This window comes from Polyodon spathula, chromosome 9, assembly GCF_017654505.1.
Source record: "Polyodon spathula isolate WHYD16114869_AA chromosome 9, ASM1765450v1, whole genome shotgun sequence".
Taxonomy (NCBI): Eukaryota; Metazoa; Chordata; class Actinopteri; order Acipenseriformes; family Polyodontidae; genus Polyodon; species Polyodon spathula.
In genome coordinates, this window is record NC_054542.1 from 9,974,694 (window position 1) to 9,993,880 (window position 19,187).

At 35.9% G+C, this 19,187-nt stretch overlaps 1 protein-coding gene across 1 annotated transcript in view; it reads left to right on the forward strand.

Moving 5' to 3' along the window:
• The window catches only part of LOC121321276 (roundabout homolog 2-like), a 261,265-nt gene that overhangs the window by 206,146 nt on the left and 35,932 nt on the right, over positions 1-19,187 (forward strand). Inside the window, exons 16-19 of the mRNA XM_041260177.1 lie at positions 2,676-2,800; positions 3,313-3,484; positions 5,042-5,230; positions 11,074-11,116. Of these exons, the coding sequence (XP_041116111.1) occupies positions 2,676-2,800; positions 3,313-3,484; positions 5,042-5,230; positions 11,074-11,116 (529 nt within the window). The remainder of the gene's footprint in view (positions 1-2,675; positions 2,801-3,312; positions 3,485-5,041; positions 5,231-11,073; positions 11,117-19,187) is intronic.

The following is a 19,187-nucleotide window of genomic DNA, read 5'->3' on the forward strand; positions in this document are numbered from 1 at the left end:
ATACAAAATAAATATCTCGATATATTCAATACCAGTATCTTATGAAAACATTGCTGCCCAGAATTATATCTTTGTACAAAAATTCTACAAATGACAGACCATTATACAACATCATGTTAGAATCTGAATACTTACATGTAATCCCTGTGTTTCTCTAACTAGGACGTTTTGAAGGCGTCTCTATGTGGAATCCAGTGTTGTATATATTGCAGTGCATACATATACAGTACAAAATTGGGCCCAAATGCATTCATATAAATTGTATATGATGGTTGTTGTATATTTGAGATGCGTTTTTCATATTCCAGGCTTATTTCCTAAAACATACACATAATCAAACAAATAAGAAGATATCAAGTGTTTCCAGAGCTGTGGATTTCTGTATTATGAAGTTGGTTTTAAAATCTTTTGTTTTTTTATTTTTCCCCGGTCTGGCTCTGCTGATTCCACTATTTAATTTAGAACATTAAGCTCCAAGTGTTAGCATGGCCTGCAGCAGAAACTGCAGACAAGAACCAGGGGAGTTGTAGATTTATTAGGAATTACAGTATAGAGAAGCCTGGCATGATTAAAATTCCTGTAGTCCATTAATGCAATTAGGTTTTAAGTAGAGTAATCCAGACAGATATTGTTAAGCATGGGATGTCCTTCATTATGTGTTTCTCAAGGGATACCCTTACATTTTCAGCAGTGGGAAATACAGGAATTTCACAAACAGATTTTAAGAAAAAATAAGCAGGAAAAAGCACACCGAAAATATCTGGAGGGTGCTAAATAAGCAATAAAGTAGAACTTTATTTATTCGCACCAGATTCATCTGTGACTTTAATTATCCGCAGCTCCCTGATGAGTTGTATCTCTGAAATACAGTATATTATTGCCATTTAGCACAAAATTGGACAACAGTAACTGTGATGATTACAGTGGCAGTGAGGAAGTACATGCCAAGACAGCAGTGCTACAGATGTGCAGATTCATTTCTTGTTATGATCACAAGGATGCTGATTCTGTAAAATGTGTTCTCCTGAGGCAGTTGCTTAGTGAAGCCCAGCAAACATATTTTGCCTCAGTGAAACAAAAGACTATGTCAAGGTTCAAAAGAACGACTTGAACAGTGAATTGTTTAAAAACTGTTACAAAAAAAAAAACAAAAAAAAAAATTCTGTTGGTACATATTTTGTTGAAATATTAGAGAAGTTAAAATTACACAGCAGGCATGTTTATTTAGTTTTAAAGTAAAAATAAATAAATAGAATTGTATTTTTTGTTTGAAATCAATAAGAAGAAGAAGAAGAAGAAGAAGAAGAAGAAGAAGAAGAAGAAGAAGAAGAAGAAGAATACACAACTAGGCAATCATGTGTTAATGATTTTGAAATGTATTATTGATTTTAATATAAGACACTGATAAAGTTAAAACATAAATACAACTTATATAAATGTGCAAAGGCTCAACCAAACTTATCTGCTTCAGTTTGCTAATTACTACCACTAGATAAACAATACAATCCTATAAGTTTAAAATGTTCTTTTTGATTCAACCAATCACACTAGATTATATGTGAGTCCACAATTATGAAGCCAAAAATTTGCAAACCCATAGTACGCACTGTGCATAATGTGCGTAGGGCTGCGGGTGACAAAGATACAGATGGTGTGAAGCCCCCAAAAATTCCTTAGCTAGAAATATACTTTTTAAAAGTAAGCATTTGTCACAGTTTGGTGGCTATTTGTTTTCCACTTCCTTGGCCTTGTGAAGGAAACAAATTGAGTTATTTTTGGTTGCATCCTGAACAGATGAGCAGTGATTTGAACTCTTGCACATCTATAGGAAGAAGCTGAAAGCTGGAACAATTGACCTGTCAGGAATCAAGCACAGTGTTTCTTGGGGTTTTCTTGCGAGCCAGCAACAAGGGAAATGAGAAAATGGTTTAAAAATGTATCTTTTTCAACCTAAAAGCACTGTCTGTAAAGATGTATAAAAGGCACACTTTCAAAGGTACACATGAAACCTATATTCTATCTTAGTCAGAAGCCCAGCCTCATTCATAAGCTGGTGTTTAATAACTATTGACCTTTTTGTGTCATTTTGCTTAAATTGGCTTTTCGCCTTTGACTAACCCCACTTAAGACAGTGGACACAAATCTGTTAATAAAAGCAGCAAGATTTTATAGTCCTTAGATCAATGGTACCAGGTAGATCAAGTCTATATTCATAACTGTAAAATATATTAATACAGAAGAAACTAAGTCCTTCTTCATTGTCTTCATTTGGATGATTGTCTTATGTACAGAAGTGGAAACACCATTTCATATAAATAAAAAAATGTGATCAAAATGTGTTTAAATCTTCAACACTGATTTTCAAAGCAGACATTGTATAAATATATATTTATTAATTTAAATATATTTAATTATATTTTAATTTTACAAATAAAAAGTGCTGTTGTTTATTAGTTCTGCATATTCTTACCTGCTTCATTTATTTCCTTGTCATGTGTCTCTTCATAAAGGCATTTTTCAAAGTTGTTAGCGTTGCATGGCTCATGCATATTCAGGCCTGTGAGGAGTGTGTGTTTTGCCTATTCGATGCTTGCATTTTTGCTATTTAAGCAAAATGAACGCTCCAGCAACTGGATTAATGTCTTCATTCCATTTGCTTCATCTACCTGGTGCAGCCCCGAGTGCCCCTCCTCAGTCTGTCACTGTCCTGACGGTAGGGAACCACAACAGCACAAGCATCAGCATCTCTTGGGACCCTCCCCCTCCCGACCACCAGAATGGAATCATCCAGGAGTACAAGGTACTGTAATCATAGAGTATGGGAAAAGTACCTTATATAATATAACACATATATAACAATACATAAAACAAAATAATGTATAAAAATATGCTGGTTTTATTTCTATTTGTAAATTAAATATTCTATTTTATATGCAGTGTTATACAATCATTTTATTTTCATTAATACATCTGGTATGTTCCCCATTTAAGAAATTTAACATTTTCAGATTTTTTTTTTTCTCATTAGTGTTTATGCTAATAAAATATGATCTGAATAGATTTAGATATAAACATGCCAAAAAAAAAAAAGAAAACGTCATTCATTACTGAAACAAATTGGTTCTATATAAAAAGCATTGTTTTTCATTCAAACTAAATTCATTATACAAAAAGTTTTGATATGAATATATAGTATGCAGTGCCCTCTGTTTGTATTTTCTATAGTATGTCTTCCAGATACTTTTGAAAAACCATGGCATTTGGATATTTCTGCTATATTTATATATTTGGGGCTATTTTCCTTCCTTTTAGATTTGGTGTCTTGCCAACGAGACTCGATTTGACGTCAACAAAACAGTGGATGCAGCTATTCGCTCTGTGGTTATTGGGGGGCTCTACTCTGGGATCCAGTATCGTGTTGCTGTGGCAGCAAGCACCAGTGCTGGAGTGGGAGTCAAGAGCGAGCCTCATCCAATTATTATTGGTTAGTAGAAAAATGACAAAGTATTTGCTAAATGGTGTATCTCTCAACTTGTAAAAACATTTTATATACAGCAAATCGGTCATTATGCTGCAAGTGTTGAATGATATTGTAAATGTCTACTTCCTCCATTCATTCCAAATACTTAGAAAAAACTTTGTATTTAATAATGTTTTAAATAATGACAAAAGTTTATAATTGAGTGTCAGATATATCTGTGTTCATCCAATGGTTTATTCTGAGCTGAAAGATCAGCAAAGCTATACATTATTTCTAAATTTGTGAAAGTCATCAGGGGATTTGGCCATATCAATAATCCACTTTAATATCCTCACCATGTTCTATACACATTACAATACTGAGAAGTAACCATTGTAATGGCCTAAAGAAACCCTAACAAGACCATTAACAGATACCAACATCCCAGATACAGTATAGCAACAACATGTGTTTGGAATAGATACTGCTGTGATGCAGGTACAGCAACAATATGATAAGGAAGTAAGGTAAGAAGTAAGGAAGGAGGCTAACTATTCAGTCTATTATCTATTGAAAGTGTTCAGCAAACTCAAGAAATGCTCAGTTTGTATGCCTTCTGTAATGAACAAACATCCTCAATTTTTAAAAAAACATTCATGAACATTAAAATCTTTAGCTATAAGACTCTTATTATAAAGCCATTACATCACTAAGCGCATGGCCTGCTCTTGGTTAAAAGGGCTGTCTGAGTATTAATCTATGGAACAGCTGCAAAGTTTCACAGTAATGGATACAATCAGAACTGATGTGTCTAATTAATTCCTGTCCAGCAAATTAGTTTTGTTCTTTATTATTCTCCAATGGAAGGAAGCCATTATATTTCATTATTTATTTTTTCTGCCATTGGGGACAGTGGAGCGTTGCAGGTCAGACACATCCCTTGCTTTGTGTTTTAATTAGACAAAGTGACAGCATTGTTATAATAAAGTCTTCAGTGTAATCAAGCCACATCTCAGATATTCCATCTGCACCATTTGATCAATAATCTAACACAGTTATAACATTTAATTATAAGGTGTTTTACCAAATACTTAAACTGTAAACTTTTTTTAAGTACCTCAACAAATTCTACAGTGAAGAGAATGGAAGCAGTGGCGGGTGTACTCAAAGAAACACTTTCTTTGAACATCATTCTAAATACACAATGCTAGTGTTGGCTGGTGGTAAGGTTACTTTTTTAAATCATCAAGGAAAACTTTGGCAAGTGTATCAAAATCAGTAACCTGGGACTTTAAAGAGATGTCAAAGGCCATTGAACATCTCTTACGAATGCGTCGCAGTGTGGCCTTCACACCATGCTAAAGTGTTGATAGATGGTGTTATTTAGGTTAACTCAAGGCAGGATTGGAACCTGTCATATTCTGGCCAAGGGTCAGTATATATTTGAGCCTCCAACACCTTATCATTTTTGCCTATTGCCTAACAACTTCAAATAACAAAATATTATTGAGTGACTGTGTGATGAAATATCATCCATTGTGACCTGACATAAGATTTTGCCCCGATTTGTCTTTTCTGCAGGGAATTTCAAAGATGTCATTATGAGTGGAGCTGGGAGCAACAACAGCATCACAGAGCAGATCACAGATGTTGTCAAGCAACCTGCTTTCATTGCAGGCATTGGAGGTGCTTGCTGGGTCATTCTAATGGGCTTCAGTATCTGGCTGTACTGGCGAAGAAAGAAAAGAAAGGGTCTCAGCAACTATGCAGGTAAGCAAAATAGTGGCATTCCATTTTCTCAAAAGCCGAGGAATGAGTCTTGTAATATTGGTAAATTTAAAATAAACATTTTGCTGCAGTTTTAGTAACTCATTGCTACTTTACTGACTTAGTGGTTAGTCAATCTACTTAAATTGGAGAAAAATATATGTTACAGAAATAGATGAAATAGAGTAACACAATAAAAAAAAACACAATAAAACATGGGGTTTCTGCTGTTCTCTTTAGTATTAGCATTAGTTCTCAGCATCTGATGGCTAACATGTTTATGACCATTTAATGTGATGTGCATCATTCCTCTTTACATCCAAAAGGGGAATGTTTCTTCTCGTATGTACTTAAAAATCTCAAGGATACTCTGAGATGTTGTTTAATTTACCAACCCTTTGCCACAAGGTGACCTAATATGTATTGAGAATAAATGTTGGACCTTGGTCACAAAAACAAGAAGAGAACCAAATACAAAGCATTTAAAAATGTTTAACAAAAGTGCTTGTGTGGAAAGTGTTTAGAATTAAAAACCATTGGGAGGAGCAAAAGAAAAGATTAAAAATGGACCCTTGTGTTTCCCAATCAAACCCATCCTTGACTAGCCACGCCACACATGTACATGCACGCACTCTTTGTTTCAAGATATAGACACGTGAACAGTCATGTTTCACTAGCTGTAGCAAAGCCTTTACCACTTAACCTTTACTGTTTCATTAAACATATAACCCTTCCTCCCTTAGTCTGACATAAAGAAACTATTCTAACAACAAAAAGACATTAAAACTAGAAGCCACTTTAAGTGACATGAAAAGTAACTGATAAGGAGGGAATGGTTATGTTAGTATATGTAATATCCAGTCATCTTATAGCTCTGTATTTACAAATTAGTAAATGTATACTGTTCATGTCTATCACACTATGCATCTTTCTTTAAGTTCTGATGTCTCACTGCCTGCTTTCTTGCTAAAAACCAATTCACTGCAATTAGCTGTAAATGTAGAGCTACCTTACCAGGGTCTTTTAACTCATGACTTCTCTGTCTTCTTTGTTTTACAGTTCAGTCCTTCACCTTCACCCCTGCAGGTATTGTCCATTTGTCTGTCTTCCACTGTAACTCACTTGCATACCATGTGAGGCACTAACAGTCATGTAATGTAACCATTTGCATGCTTGAACCCAAAAGGTCTTGCCCCTTTATTCTCCATCAGTGTTCATTATTGTATGTATGTGTTGGGTATTTTTTTAAAGAAAACATTGCAGGAATTGTTCATTCACCATTACAAGACAACCCATAGATGCAGAACAGAATTAAGTTCACAGACTAAATAAGAACAATTTGTGTTATGACTGTCTCCAAACGTATTATTTGTTAATTCTCCACTACACTGTACATTCTACTGCTTCAGCATGATTAGGAATAAGCTTAACCTTAAGTTAAAATGGGAAGATTCTATTAGAAAATAGAACACGCTATAGGAAATGTAGGGACTAGACGGCATAATGGGCTGCTTCAGTAAGGCCTGGCTTGAGTCTCAATTTAGACCACAGTATACATTAGAGCCCATCACAAAACCACCACACAATTGTTTTGCTTTGGGGAGTCATTGATTTGCTATTTCAGTGATCATTTCAAAATTTTCAGAAGTTATTTTGGCAAAGAAAGAAAGAAAGCAAGAAAGAAAGAAAGTATACTTCAAGTGAGAGAAGCCCACATATAAAAGCCTTGTCCTGACACCCACAACAGAGACCTGGCTTATTGCACTGGGTGGAGTGATTTATGATTGATAAAATGATGTTCGTCTCCAGTATTGAAAGAGTTAATGTGTCACTGTGTGTAAAATAGAAACATCATAAATAGGAAAGAAGCAAAGTAAGAAGGAGAAATATTATGATATGCACAAAATTTCACGCACCGCTCCTAAAACTGTCAAGCAAAGCAGAGTAAATCATTTGACAGAATCATCCAGAGGCAGGCGGAAGATTTGATGGAATTTTTATTTGCTGATTATCTCCTCTCAGTTAATGCTTATTAAAGAGGATTAATCTGTATTCATATTTGAGAAACTGCTTATCAGGAGGCAGAATGAACCACGTCTGGGTAACATTAAAGTTCTCATTTGCGATGGGGAAATATGGCCAAGCAGAGATAGGAACATCTAAGATTTCTGAAGGCCCACTTGCGGAAATGTCAACCCATTCTATACCTTTTACTGTCTCAGTTTTGTAAGAAATGTTGTACTTGAATGCCCCGGTTTTTCCTGTCAAACAGAATAGGCACAATGTTTGTATTTCTTTCTATTTTATTTAAATGGAACATTTTTTAATGGCCATTCCCTTTTTAAAAACAGACTACAGTCACAAGCTAAGTGAGTTTGCTAGTCTAAGCTCAGTCGCCTTCAGCAATTGTTCCAGGTGCATTAAGTTAACTCCTAATTTCATACCAGCACGATGGTTTCACAGACAGGTCAAGGTTGGGATGCTTTAACGAGGCAGTGGAGAAAAAGCTACAGTGTAATTTTCTTCTCATTAACTCTTACATTTCACCAGAAATAAGCCTGTCATCTGTAGATAGAAAAAATACAGTTATTCTTAGCTTTTGAATAAAATACAACTACCCACAGAGTGAAATTATCCATTTTAACAGCAACTGCGTATTGCACAATGGGCAGGATTTTCAAAAGGTCATAAATGACAACTCCAGTGTTAATCAAGAAATCGGTATGTAGCATTGATTTTGACATTTTCAATCAGTCGTTATGCCTATTTTGTTATTAAATAATCTAATGTGGTTTACAAGATTATGTTGATTTAAGAAATCATGTTAATATCTTAACGAACAGTGCTTCTTACGACTATTTCTTTTGTTTGCGTGGGAATTTAAAAGGAAATCTGTGTTCTAATTAATTTACCGTGGCTTGACACAGACAGTATAGAGAGAGAGTGTACAGGACCAGGGTTAATTTCTTCAGATGACATAGATTATTCAGTATTTATAGTTATGAAAATATTTAAGCCTTTACTACTGTAGATTTTATTTCAACTACACAAATAAAAACCTAAGAGTAAATAATGAAACTTTGGTATAGAAAACAGCATAATAGATTTTACAATAAAGTATCCTTAGGTAACTGCAGATTTACAATGGGTCCTTGGCTTTTGACATCTGTGTCTAACAAGAATGAAGAACAGGTTACTAAAAATTAGGTTTCGGTGACTCGACAAATCAAGTGGTGTGGGTTCAGTGCAACCATAGCCATAACTAGCTATGAGGACACCAAGGTCGTACCCTTGGTTGTTTAGTTGCATCATAAATGCTGATGTTGATGTAAAAATCCTGGTAGTTTGCGGTTTAACACAGATTTGGAGGTTGAATAGTAAATACCAAGCAGTCATATAAATACTGCCATCTATAGCTTGAAACCAAAGTTTGACCTCGGTAGAATGTCAGCTCTGGTTATGGTCCTGAATGCGACCCCCAAACTGGATATTCGTAGTGAGTTGTATCCAGGAGGAAGAAGCGCTTAATCTTGTACCAGAATATTCCTCCTGGAGGCTGTAAGGTAAAACATCATTGACATGGATTTTGTCTAAACGTATTTCTAATGCTGTCAGACTCCCCCCACACTTTACCGTCACACGTTTGTATGCATAGAAAATGTTCTAATAATACTCTAAATGTTCGGTGACTACTTCTAATTGCTCTTATTTATTATGGAGGCGAGTGCGAGAGAAAATGCATGATTAGAGGAATTTACCAAACAATTCATTATGAACAAATTGTGTATTGGGTAGGGAGTTCTATCGTAATTTTAAAAGCTTAATAAATATATAACGAAGTGTTACGTACATGGTATACAAGTATAATAACTAACAACTACAAACACAATGGCACTTCAAATGTATGTATTTATAGGCTATAATAATATATACTAAAGTACTTACAAAAGTAAATTCCAACCAAGTCTACATAGTCTAGACTTCATGAGCTGACAAGTCAAGCACACCCGCCACCCCGTCCAAAAACAAAAAGGAAAAAGGGCATTTGTTTCTTTTTAACCAAAATAAGATTGCAAAATGCACATTATCTCCTGGAATGAGGGCAAATAACTAGTGGGAATAATTATTTTTTTTAATAATTATTTTTTTATTTTTAAATCCGTGCCATTCGATTTATACCCACATGCCAGATAATCGTAAGTCAGATTTTTATATGTGTAGTGTTCTAAATGAGTGTACATTCTGGGTGAAAAAATGCACCATTTTAAATGACGTTTACAAATTATACACAAAATAGATATTCCTATTATTACATATTTACATTTGGCTGCTGCTCGCAGATGGGAAAGCTGTCTCCCTGTATTCTAGTAGTTTCCATAACAGTAAATTCTGATTCCTTTCATTATTCTTGATCTCGTTAACATGTATTTTGATAATGAGTTGCTCTTATCTAGTCGATGACATGTGCATGACATGCAACAATTAACCTTTTTAACGAGAAATGCTTTAATTAACTACCCAATCGACTCAATTTCAAAGCATTAACGGATTCATTTTATTAACACATTTAGTTTGAAAATCGCTTGCTACTAAAGCTGTCGTTACTATACTGCAAGTTCGATACAATAACACAGTTTTTTTTTTTTTTTTTTTTTTAAATCCTGCCCAGTGTGTTTTACCAGAAAGAAATTTAATTCAGCATATTATCAAGTTTTAACATGGACACTAAAACACAACACACACATACGGTAAAGATGCTTTGCATGGAGTGCAGGATGCACCCTATAGCCTAGAAGTCGCCAGTTCGAGTCTAGGTTATTCCACTGCTGACCATGGACGGCAGCTCCCAGGGGGTGGCACATAATTGGTTGAGCGCCACTTGGCTCACCACGCACCAGCAACCCCTGTAGACTGGCCGGGTACCTGAGGGCTTACCTATAAGCTGCCCAGAGCTGTAGTCGTCCAATGCTGTAGCTCTGGGTTGGCTGCATGGCGGGCTTGCAGAGTGAAAAGAAGCGGTCAGCTGCTGGCACACGCTTCGGAGGACAGCGGGTGTTTGTCTTCACCGCTCCCGAGTCAGCACAGGGGTGGTAGCGGTGAGCTGAGCCTAAAAATACAATTGGACATTTCAAACTGGAAGAAAAAACTGAGTAAAATCAATTTGGAACTACTAAAAAAAAAAAACATACATTGTTAGAGATTCTTATAACAGAGACTAGACACAGACAATACAAGCAATAATATCAGAGACATTTCTTTCCCTGTCCTTTGGAACAACTGATAGCATTACCTGTGATGAAGCAATTCTGTCTGTAGAAATGTGACTCCATTGACCCTGTAACCCCCCCAGAAAAATGCCTTGAGGCCTGCGAGTAGAACATAGCCTTGCACTGGCAGCTGTGTGATAAGGCAGGCAATCTGACAAGGAAAGATGTCTACTGAATTATAATATACAAATGCCTTCATACATTTTTAAAATGTTTTTCATTGAATAATATATAGTTGTTGTATAAAACCCTTGGGTGTAATTTCTTAGCATTTTTTTTTCATTGAATAACACTATTTTTCTTCTGCTTTACTGATTTATTATAATACATCATTAGCTTCAGCGCCCTAAAGCATGTTTTTTTTTTTTTTGGTAGAGAAACAAACAGTTTAAGCAGCACTTCAGAAAAAAGGGCTGTAAATAAATTCTAGTGATGGTTGTGTATTGTAGCTAGGACCTGTAGCTAATATTGTTTGTAAAATGTATCATGAAAATGTGTTTTGTAAACTTTCAAAGCCTTGTAGATGTATGACAGCGAGACTAAAATATGTTTTTCTATCCTTTTTTCTTACAAATGAAGTAACCTTTCAGCGAGTGGATGGAGGCATGATGAGCAATGGGAGGTGAGGAAAAATTAGTCTCTTTTTCTCTACCATACAATTAACATAAAATTAGTTCGTAACTAATACTCTCACTAGGGTGACCAGACATTCCCATTTGACCAGGACTGTCCCATTTTCCCATCAGCTGTCCTGGTGTCCCAACATTTGTTCCAAAAAGTCCCGTTTACAGCCCCAGATAGCACTCTCTACGTCAACTACGTAAACAGCTTGTCAATACTATTAAAATATGGGTTATTATATAGGTCATATAGGTTACTACACTAAATTTTTCTTTATTTATTGCATTGATGTAGCACTTTTTTATACAAAAGTGTTGCAAAGCACTGTACAGTACATAGCAGTAAAAAAGAACAAACCACAATACATTTGTATAGCATGTCACACTTATTACTTCCACAGTCAGACCAGTTAAATAACTGTATACCCACAATAATACAAAAGCAGCAATTTTAAAGTTACATTAAAACCCACTCAGGTAAGCCATTTTATAAAAGTGCGTTTTTAGTCTTTATTTGAAAACTATAACAGTCCCAGCTTCCCTGACAAACGAAGGCAGAGCATTTCATAATTTAGGCTCTCTACAAGAAAAAGCCCTACCTCCTGTTTTGCTTTTGTTGACCCTAGGAATACCCAGCAGCCCCGCATCCAGTGTGGTTTGGAGGATAGGGGGTCAGTAACTCTTGCAAATAACTAGGTGCTAATCCATTCAGGGCCTTGTAAGTTAACAGCAAAATCTTAAAATCAATTATATACTGCACAGGCAGCCAGCGTAAAGAGGCCAAAAGGGGGGTAATATGTTCACTTTTCCTGGTTTTAGTCAGAATTCTAGCAGCAGTATTCTGAACAAGCTGCAAGCGGGATATCACACATTTTGAGACACCAGAAAAAAAGTGCATTACAATAATCAATTCTAGATTAAACAAACGCATGCATCAGTCTCTCGGCATCAGATACGGAAATAATTGGTCTAAGTTGGGCTATATTTCTCAAATGGTAAAAAAGATACTTTAGTAACTTCCCTAATATGAGGATCAGGATCAAAGATGACCCCCAAATACTTAATTTCTAGTTTAAGTTTTGATGAGAGAATGCAAGAGTCAAGCTCATGTAATCCCACATTTCCTTTAAGTTGATTTTGTGATCCCACTAGCATAACCTCTGTTTTATCTGAATTCAACATTAGAAAATTCTGTGACATCCAATACTTGATGTTTGTAAGGGAAGTAGCTAGTAAAACCCAGGAAGAAGACATTCCTGGTTTTAGGGACAAATATAGAGTATCATCAGCATAGCAATGGAAGTTCACTCTGTGTCTGCGGATAATGTCACCTAATAGTAGTATATATAATGAAAACAGCAAGGGGCCCAGAATGGAGCCCTGTGGAACACTACAGACACCTTCAATAATGCAGATTTTACCTCTCCAATTGAGACGAACTGAAACCTATCAGAAAGACAAGATTTGAACCAGGATAGGACGAGGCCAGACAGTCCTACTGTGCTTTCAAGATGATTCAGTAGGATGGAATGGTCTACAGTATCAAAGGCAGCACTTAGATCGAGAAGAATTAACACTGATGGAAAGCCCTAGTCGGAGCTTATCAGCAGATCGTTCGCAACTCTGACAAGGGCTGTCTCGTGTTATGTGCAGCACGAAAACCAGACTGAAACTTCTCGAATATACCATTAAGAAATTGTTGTAATTGAACATTGTCAACAACAACTGTCTTTTGAACATTATCAAAGAATGGTAGGTTGTAGATTGGCCTATAGTTATTGAGGACTTTAGGCTCCAAATTGCATTTCTTAACCTTTTGCAGTCCAATTATTTTGACTCTGTCTGGCTGGTCAGGTCTTATTTAATTTTGGGGAAAAAAAATAACACTTTAGACCATGTGCTGTTTAAATTGAATTAAAGTGATTTATTCAACCAAAAACAAGTCTTTATTCAACTCATATATTTATATTAGGGGAACATTGCAAAAAAACCTGTAAAAAAATTACAATTATTATTTTGTTGAGTTAGAGTGATTTTAGAGCAATCAATCAGGTTCCAGACTTATTATAGATCAATGACACCCCTAACAAAGAAAACAAGTGAAAAAAATAACCAAAAACTGCCTTGTATGCATTTTATAACTATTTATTTGAGAACTGCAGAATACAAAAGAAACTGCACACATTTCAACCAACAACAATAATAGAACAAATCTAACTATGTACATGCTATTCACAGATTTATCTGTAAGTGTCTAGTGTCTGTTACTTTTCAAAGCAGACACCTATCTATCTATCTATCTATCTATCTATCTATCTATCTATCTATCTATCTATCTATCAATCATACAACTATCTGCGTTTACAGGTGCGAGTCTCCACCAGCCCCCTCCACGTCTGGCTCATCGTAATTGTTTTCTTCATTTCCTTCCTCTGACTCGTCACTTTGAAAAAAATGAATTTCTTCTACACTTCTAAACTACTTATTGACTTCTTCCTCCATTATCTCTGCAAGTTCTTCAGGCTTTCGTGTCTGTCTCTGCCATCTGCTCTCTGCCATGATGCTCTCTCCAAGTCTGTCTCTGTGCTTCTCAGTTCAAATAGCGTTTTCTTTGGCTTTTGAAGAGATACTCGGCTGTTCTGCCTTTTTTCCAGTCAGAGACAATTGGGGAACACACTGTCAGCTTTCTCCGCTCAGAGCCGACACATGACCTGTTAAAACAGGTTTGTTTCATGATGTTGGACCAGGAGTCCAACATCAGACTGGAACAGGATTTTTGCAATGTCGCACCAGGTTAAGTTAACTATACTTGAGGAAAGTGAAGCATTTATATAATTTTTAAAATGTGGGTATTAATAACACCAACAACATATTTTAATGTTTTTTTTAGGAATAGGATCAAGAGAGCATGTAATAGCTCTCATATCTTGGGAGGGGCGAAGACGAACACACTCTGTCCTCCGATGCATGTGCCGTTAGCCGCCCTCTTCTTTATACACTGCAGGAGGACAACGCATCTCTGGGTAGCTTACAGGCAAGCCCGCAGGCACCCGACCCCACTACAGGGGTCGCGGCGAGCCGAGGACACCCTGGCCAACCTAAGCTCTCCCTCCTCCCGAGCGGCACTTGACCAATTGTATGTCGCTCCCTGGGAGCTCCCGTCCACAGTCGGCAGTTGAATAGCCTGGACTCGAACCGGTGATGTTTTTTATTTTATTTTTAAAGAAATGTAAGAAGTCATTGCAGCTGTGAGAGGAGCCATTGTCAAGAGTAGAACTATTAGGGGAAAGATTAATTAATTTATCTAGGGTAGCAAAAATAAATCTAGGAGTATTTGTATTTGTTTCAATTAAATTAGAATAATATGATGATCTAGACAACACCAGAGCTTTCCTAACAAGCCTTCCCGCCATCTCCATTCTATTTTACGACCCTCATATTTCATATTTCATCTTACGAGTTGCATCATTGAACTACAGTGAGCTTTTTTTAAAAGATATTCTCATTCTCAGTCGGGGTGGTGTTTTAGATTTAACCCTTTCCGGTCCATTTATTCAGCACCTGGCAGGCACATCAGGTCTAATTTATTTTCACATGCTGTTTATTTTACACGCACCATTTAAAATAAATTTTATTCATAATAAAACAGGTTTAAAAGGCACTGTATATCAACAGGACACTCAGTACTGCATCTCCAGCCCTGCCCCACTCCTTGTTTGCTGTATTTATCACACATCTCTTCTTAATATTGCATTCTGTAAATCATCACTCGATTTATCACCAAACTCCTCAATAATGCTATCCATGTCATTATATTATTACTATAACATCTCAAAAAGCTTAGAAAATGTCTTTGAGTGCTAGATACGGAAGCAGCTATCTTGTTTCTTTATGTCCGTGTTGTGTCTGTGGTGAAGGAACTATATGTATTGCTCAGATCCGCCTCCGTTTTTTTCAGCTTCTATCTGTCTGTTTCGGCCATTGAAAGCTTTTCTCGTCTTTTTCCAGAGAAAAAATGACTAAGGACCTGTGTATGATGCCTTTTTGATTATGTCAGACAGAGTGCGACGTCGGACCAGAAAGGAAAAAATTGTAATGTTGGATCTGTTCCTACATAGAACCGCAAATAGTTAACCAGCTCTCTACTGATGAGGACTTAGAGTGGTAATGAGCTCATGACATCAGAAAGCTTAACAGCATTTAAAGAATTAATTACCTGGCATTTAAATGTACGATCCGTAGTCTTTGTAGATACTAGCAGATTCACCTCAAAAAGAATAGAAAGATGATCAGAAATAGTAACATCTAGGCTTATGACGTTCTTAACAACTAAACAACGAGAAATTACCACATTTAAAGTATGGCCACGATAATGTGTAGGACCTTTGACATGCAGCATATAATCTAAGGAATCCAGTAGCAAAAAATCCTCCTGATTCAATATCCTTTACTTTTGCTCGGGGAGGCAGGTAACAACCCTATTTACGAGACCTTTACGGCAAAAATCACTGTCGACATAGTGTATAATTGAATCACCTACTAACAACACCTCACCCCTGTTTTCATCCAGCAGTAGGTTGTCATTGCTTAGTGCTTGGAATCCATTGACTAGATCAATCTCCTATCTATGTTGACTGCTCGGTGTCATCCTCCTCTTCATACTTCTTTTCCCCACTCACTTCCTGCCCTGCATCCATATTTTAATTCTCAGGTCCCTCAACACAAACAGTTCCACTGTCATGCTGTGGCACTGAAACGTCACATGGAGCAGGCGCATTTATAAAGTTAAAAGAGTCGTTTTCAGTCTCACCTTCAGTGCCCAAAACTAAACAAATGTTATCAATTTTGTTAAAACTATTTTCAATGAACTTCTCATCTTTGTTTATGCTTCTATGTATTCCAATTAGTTTTTCAAGTTCGACAACCTTCTGCATTAAAGAATATGTGACAGAGCACTTCTTGCAAATAAAGTTTTCCTTAAATTCAGATGCACAAGAAATACAGATCAAAGCACGCATTTCAGAAAGTATGCAAAATGACAGAAATGAAGGGTATGAATAGCAATATAGGGAAGGAGACACGGGACAGCAGTCAGAGGTTGTTGTTTTTTGTTAGTTTAATGAAAATATTAACAGTGATAAAAAGGACTATATTCAAATAAGAAACATTAAAAAAAAAAAAAAATGTATAGTATAGGATAGTTTTTAAAAAATTAATTATCTCCTTTACCTGTATTACACTGTGGGGGCATATATGTTGGAAAATGGCTTTTAGATATGTAAATGTAGCAGCCTTGTCCCCACATGTGGAGAAGTAAATGGAATTCCAGTAATAGCAAAAGTAACAATTATTACCTTTTTTTTCACTGTTGATTTGTACAAGATACACAACACCCAATTGCCTTGTTACAGTGATTAGAGAAAGTCATTATATTATTGGCAGTGGCCTTTTTATGCCGTAACTGGCAATTCTTTATCATTTTCAATAATGTCGGTTACTGTATATGCTGTGGCCTCTTTTACAACGCTAGTTATGTATATGACTCAATAAGCACAGCTGTGATTTTACAGATTATTTCCAAGGGGAATCTAGTTTTATTTAACACTCAGGTGAACTTCACAGGGAGCGTAAGTGAATTGATCCTGGGAGCTTCCAGAACCTAGAACTACAAGTATAAACAAACTAAAAGTATTTTTTTTTTCCTCTCTGTAGACATAACTTAAACATAAAGTCCCTGTATATACTAATATCCTGGGCAAATATCTAAGACTAAATAATTGCTTACTTGTTTCTGAGAAACATAAATATATCTGGTACGTTAGCACCCCTGCTAACCATTAGAATTCTGTAACCTGCTGCACTACTTTCAATTTAACACCAAAATTCTGGTCAAGCTGTAACCTGTAAATTGCATATTAAGTGCATTTTACACATTCAATTAATCAAAGCGGGATTCAATTTAAAAGATATTGTGTCAGTTTACAGCACATTTCTCCAATGCATCCAAGTCTTGATGATGCGGCTCCATCTCTGAGACTTTTCACTTGCAGAAATAATAATGACAAGCCTGGTGAGATTCTAAAAAATTACTACAAAAGCAAGAACTGGAAAATAAGAATCCTTGGGCTCCAATGACCTCAGGCCCAGATGTTTCATATCTCCCATATGCCCAAAAATAAATTAGTGTCAAATAGCAAAGGAAATATATTAATTTGTTACAGGGAATGTTTATTGCATTAATTAGGAAATAGCAAATTAATTTGTTGCTGTTTATGACTTCTCATTGGCTGTCCTAATTGCTCTGACTGAACGATTACACTTAATCGATCAAAATAACATTTTCATGGACGATGAATAGGCTGTCGATTGATAGGCCTGGATCTTTGGCTACTCAATTGAAATGTATAAAGCTTGGTAACAGGCCCATACATTCTCATATGTTTTCCCTTTGCCAATATGGAGATTATAATTAGGGCCCAGTAATAACTTCCTATCTCCCAGCTAATCAATATTTTAGCAAAAAGCGATTATGCCTAATGAGTGCTGGTAGCTCTACCGGGTAAACCAATGAATCTTACTGTTACTGTTACCATGGAAATTAATTTACCTTCTACGAACTTGAAGCTGACAGAAGGTTGTAATGAATCTAAATTTAAAATGTAAATTCATGTTCAGACATGCTTTAAACACTGATTAGTGTACAAACCCTTATTGGGGATGTTAAGTTTTTGTGAAACGTGTTGTAAAATCTTTAAAATGATCTTCCATTTTTTTACTTAGACTTTTTTTTTTTTTTTTTTTAATAAATGTTTTTTCTAAGAAAGCCAATTTTATACAATTATATTTGTGAGTGTAGAGGGGTACAAACAGAAATAGAGATTTACCCTAGAGGGTGGACTTTGTCTGAAGAAACTGTCACTTTGTTGCAAATATGTGACAAAACACATGGTAATGAGTGAAAAAAAACTGTTATTTTTTTGCAGACATACTGTAATAAAAACCATATAAGCAGGATCCCTGACAACTTTACATTTATTGTGTGTGTCTGTCTAAACGTGAATTAAAGACTGAGGAACAAAAAACATTAAACATTAAATGGAAACTTTATTCAATTACTGCTGGGAAGTGGCCTTATACTGTACTTTTACATTATGTTTCTTATACCATATAATAATAATAATAATAATAATAATAATAATAATAATAATAATAATAATAATAATACCACCATATTCCCACAGGAACAAATCTGCTTTTTTTCACACCCTTACTAACAAATTGCATTACTACTTATATGTACTCATTGAATATTCCCTTTCCAACATTTCTGCTTCTAATTATAATTTCAAGGGTCTCTTCAATGATAAATAGCCATGAAGCAGCAATGGAACGTTCGTTAGGAATGGCCCCGGGAGTAAAGCACTATTTAGCAAATGTAGCAAGCTGCATTTCAAAGCAGAGACTTTGTGTTCAGGCTATGAAAGTCTATTCTTGTAATCACCATGGCTACCTGGAGCTGACAGATGCTTATTTGGAATGCAGAGAGGAGGTATATTAGCCTATAGTTGTGGAAATGGCTAATATAGAGCCATCCGTTTGAATGATTATTTCCCTGAGGTGCCACTTTTATCATTCAAACCCTAGTTAGGAGCTCTAAGCGTGCCTGTCCTATTTCAGGCAGATAGAGTTTATTTGGATTCCAGCTAAATTGCTTCCCATTTAAATCCTCAGATTAGCAGGCAATTTGTTTTCTGCCTACTACCTTGGAATGCTTAAAGGTCTCTGTATCATATAATTCTTATCAGTGCAGGTTAGACCACTTATTTCTCTAATAGTTTTACTTTTTTCTCTTTGAGACCATAAAAAGGAGTGGTTATACCATTAGAACTGCATAAATAAAGGCGAGCGTATGTGGTTGCTCATTACATTCAACTATTGTGTCTTACTACATTCTGGTTTGAGTCCTGTAGGGGATATAATATTGTGCACATCATCATAGCGCACAGCTCTTCACAAGGCTTACACTGTTTTTTCATGATGGAATAACTAATTCCCATTGATGAAAGCAAAACT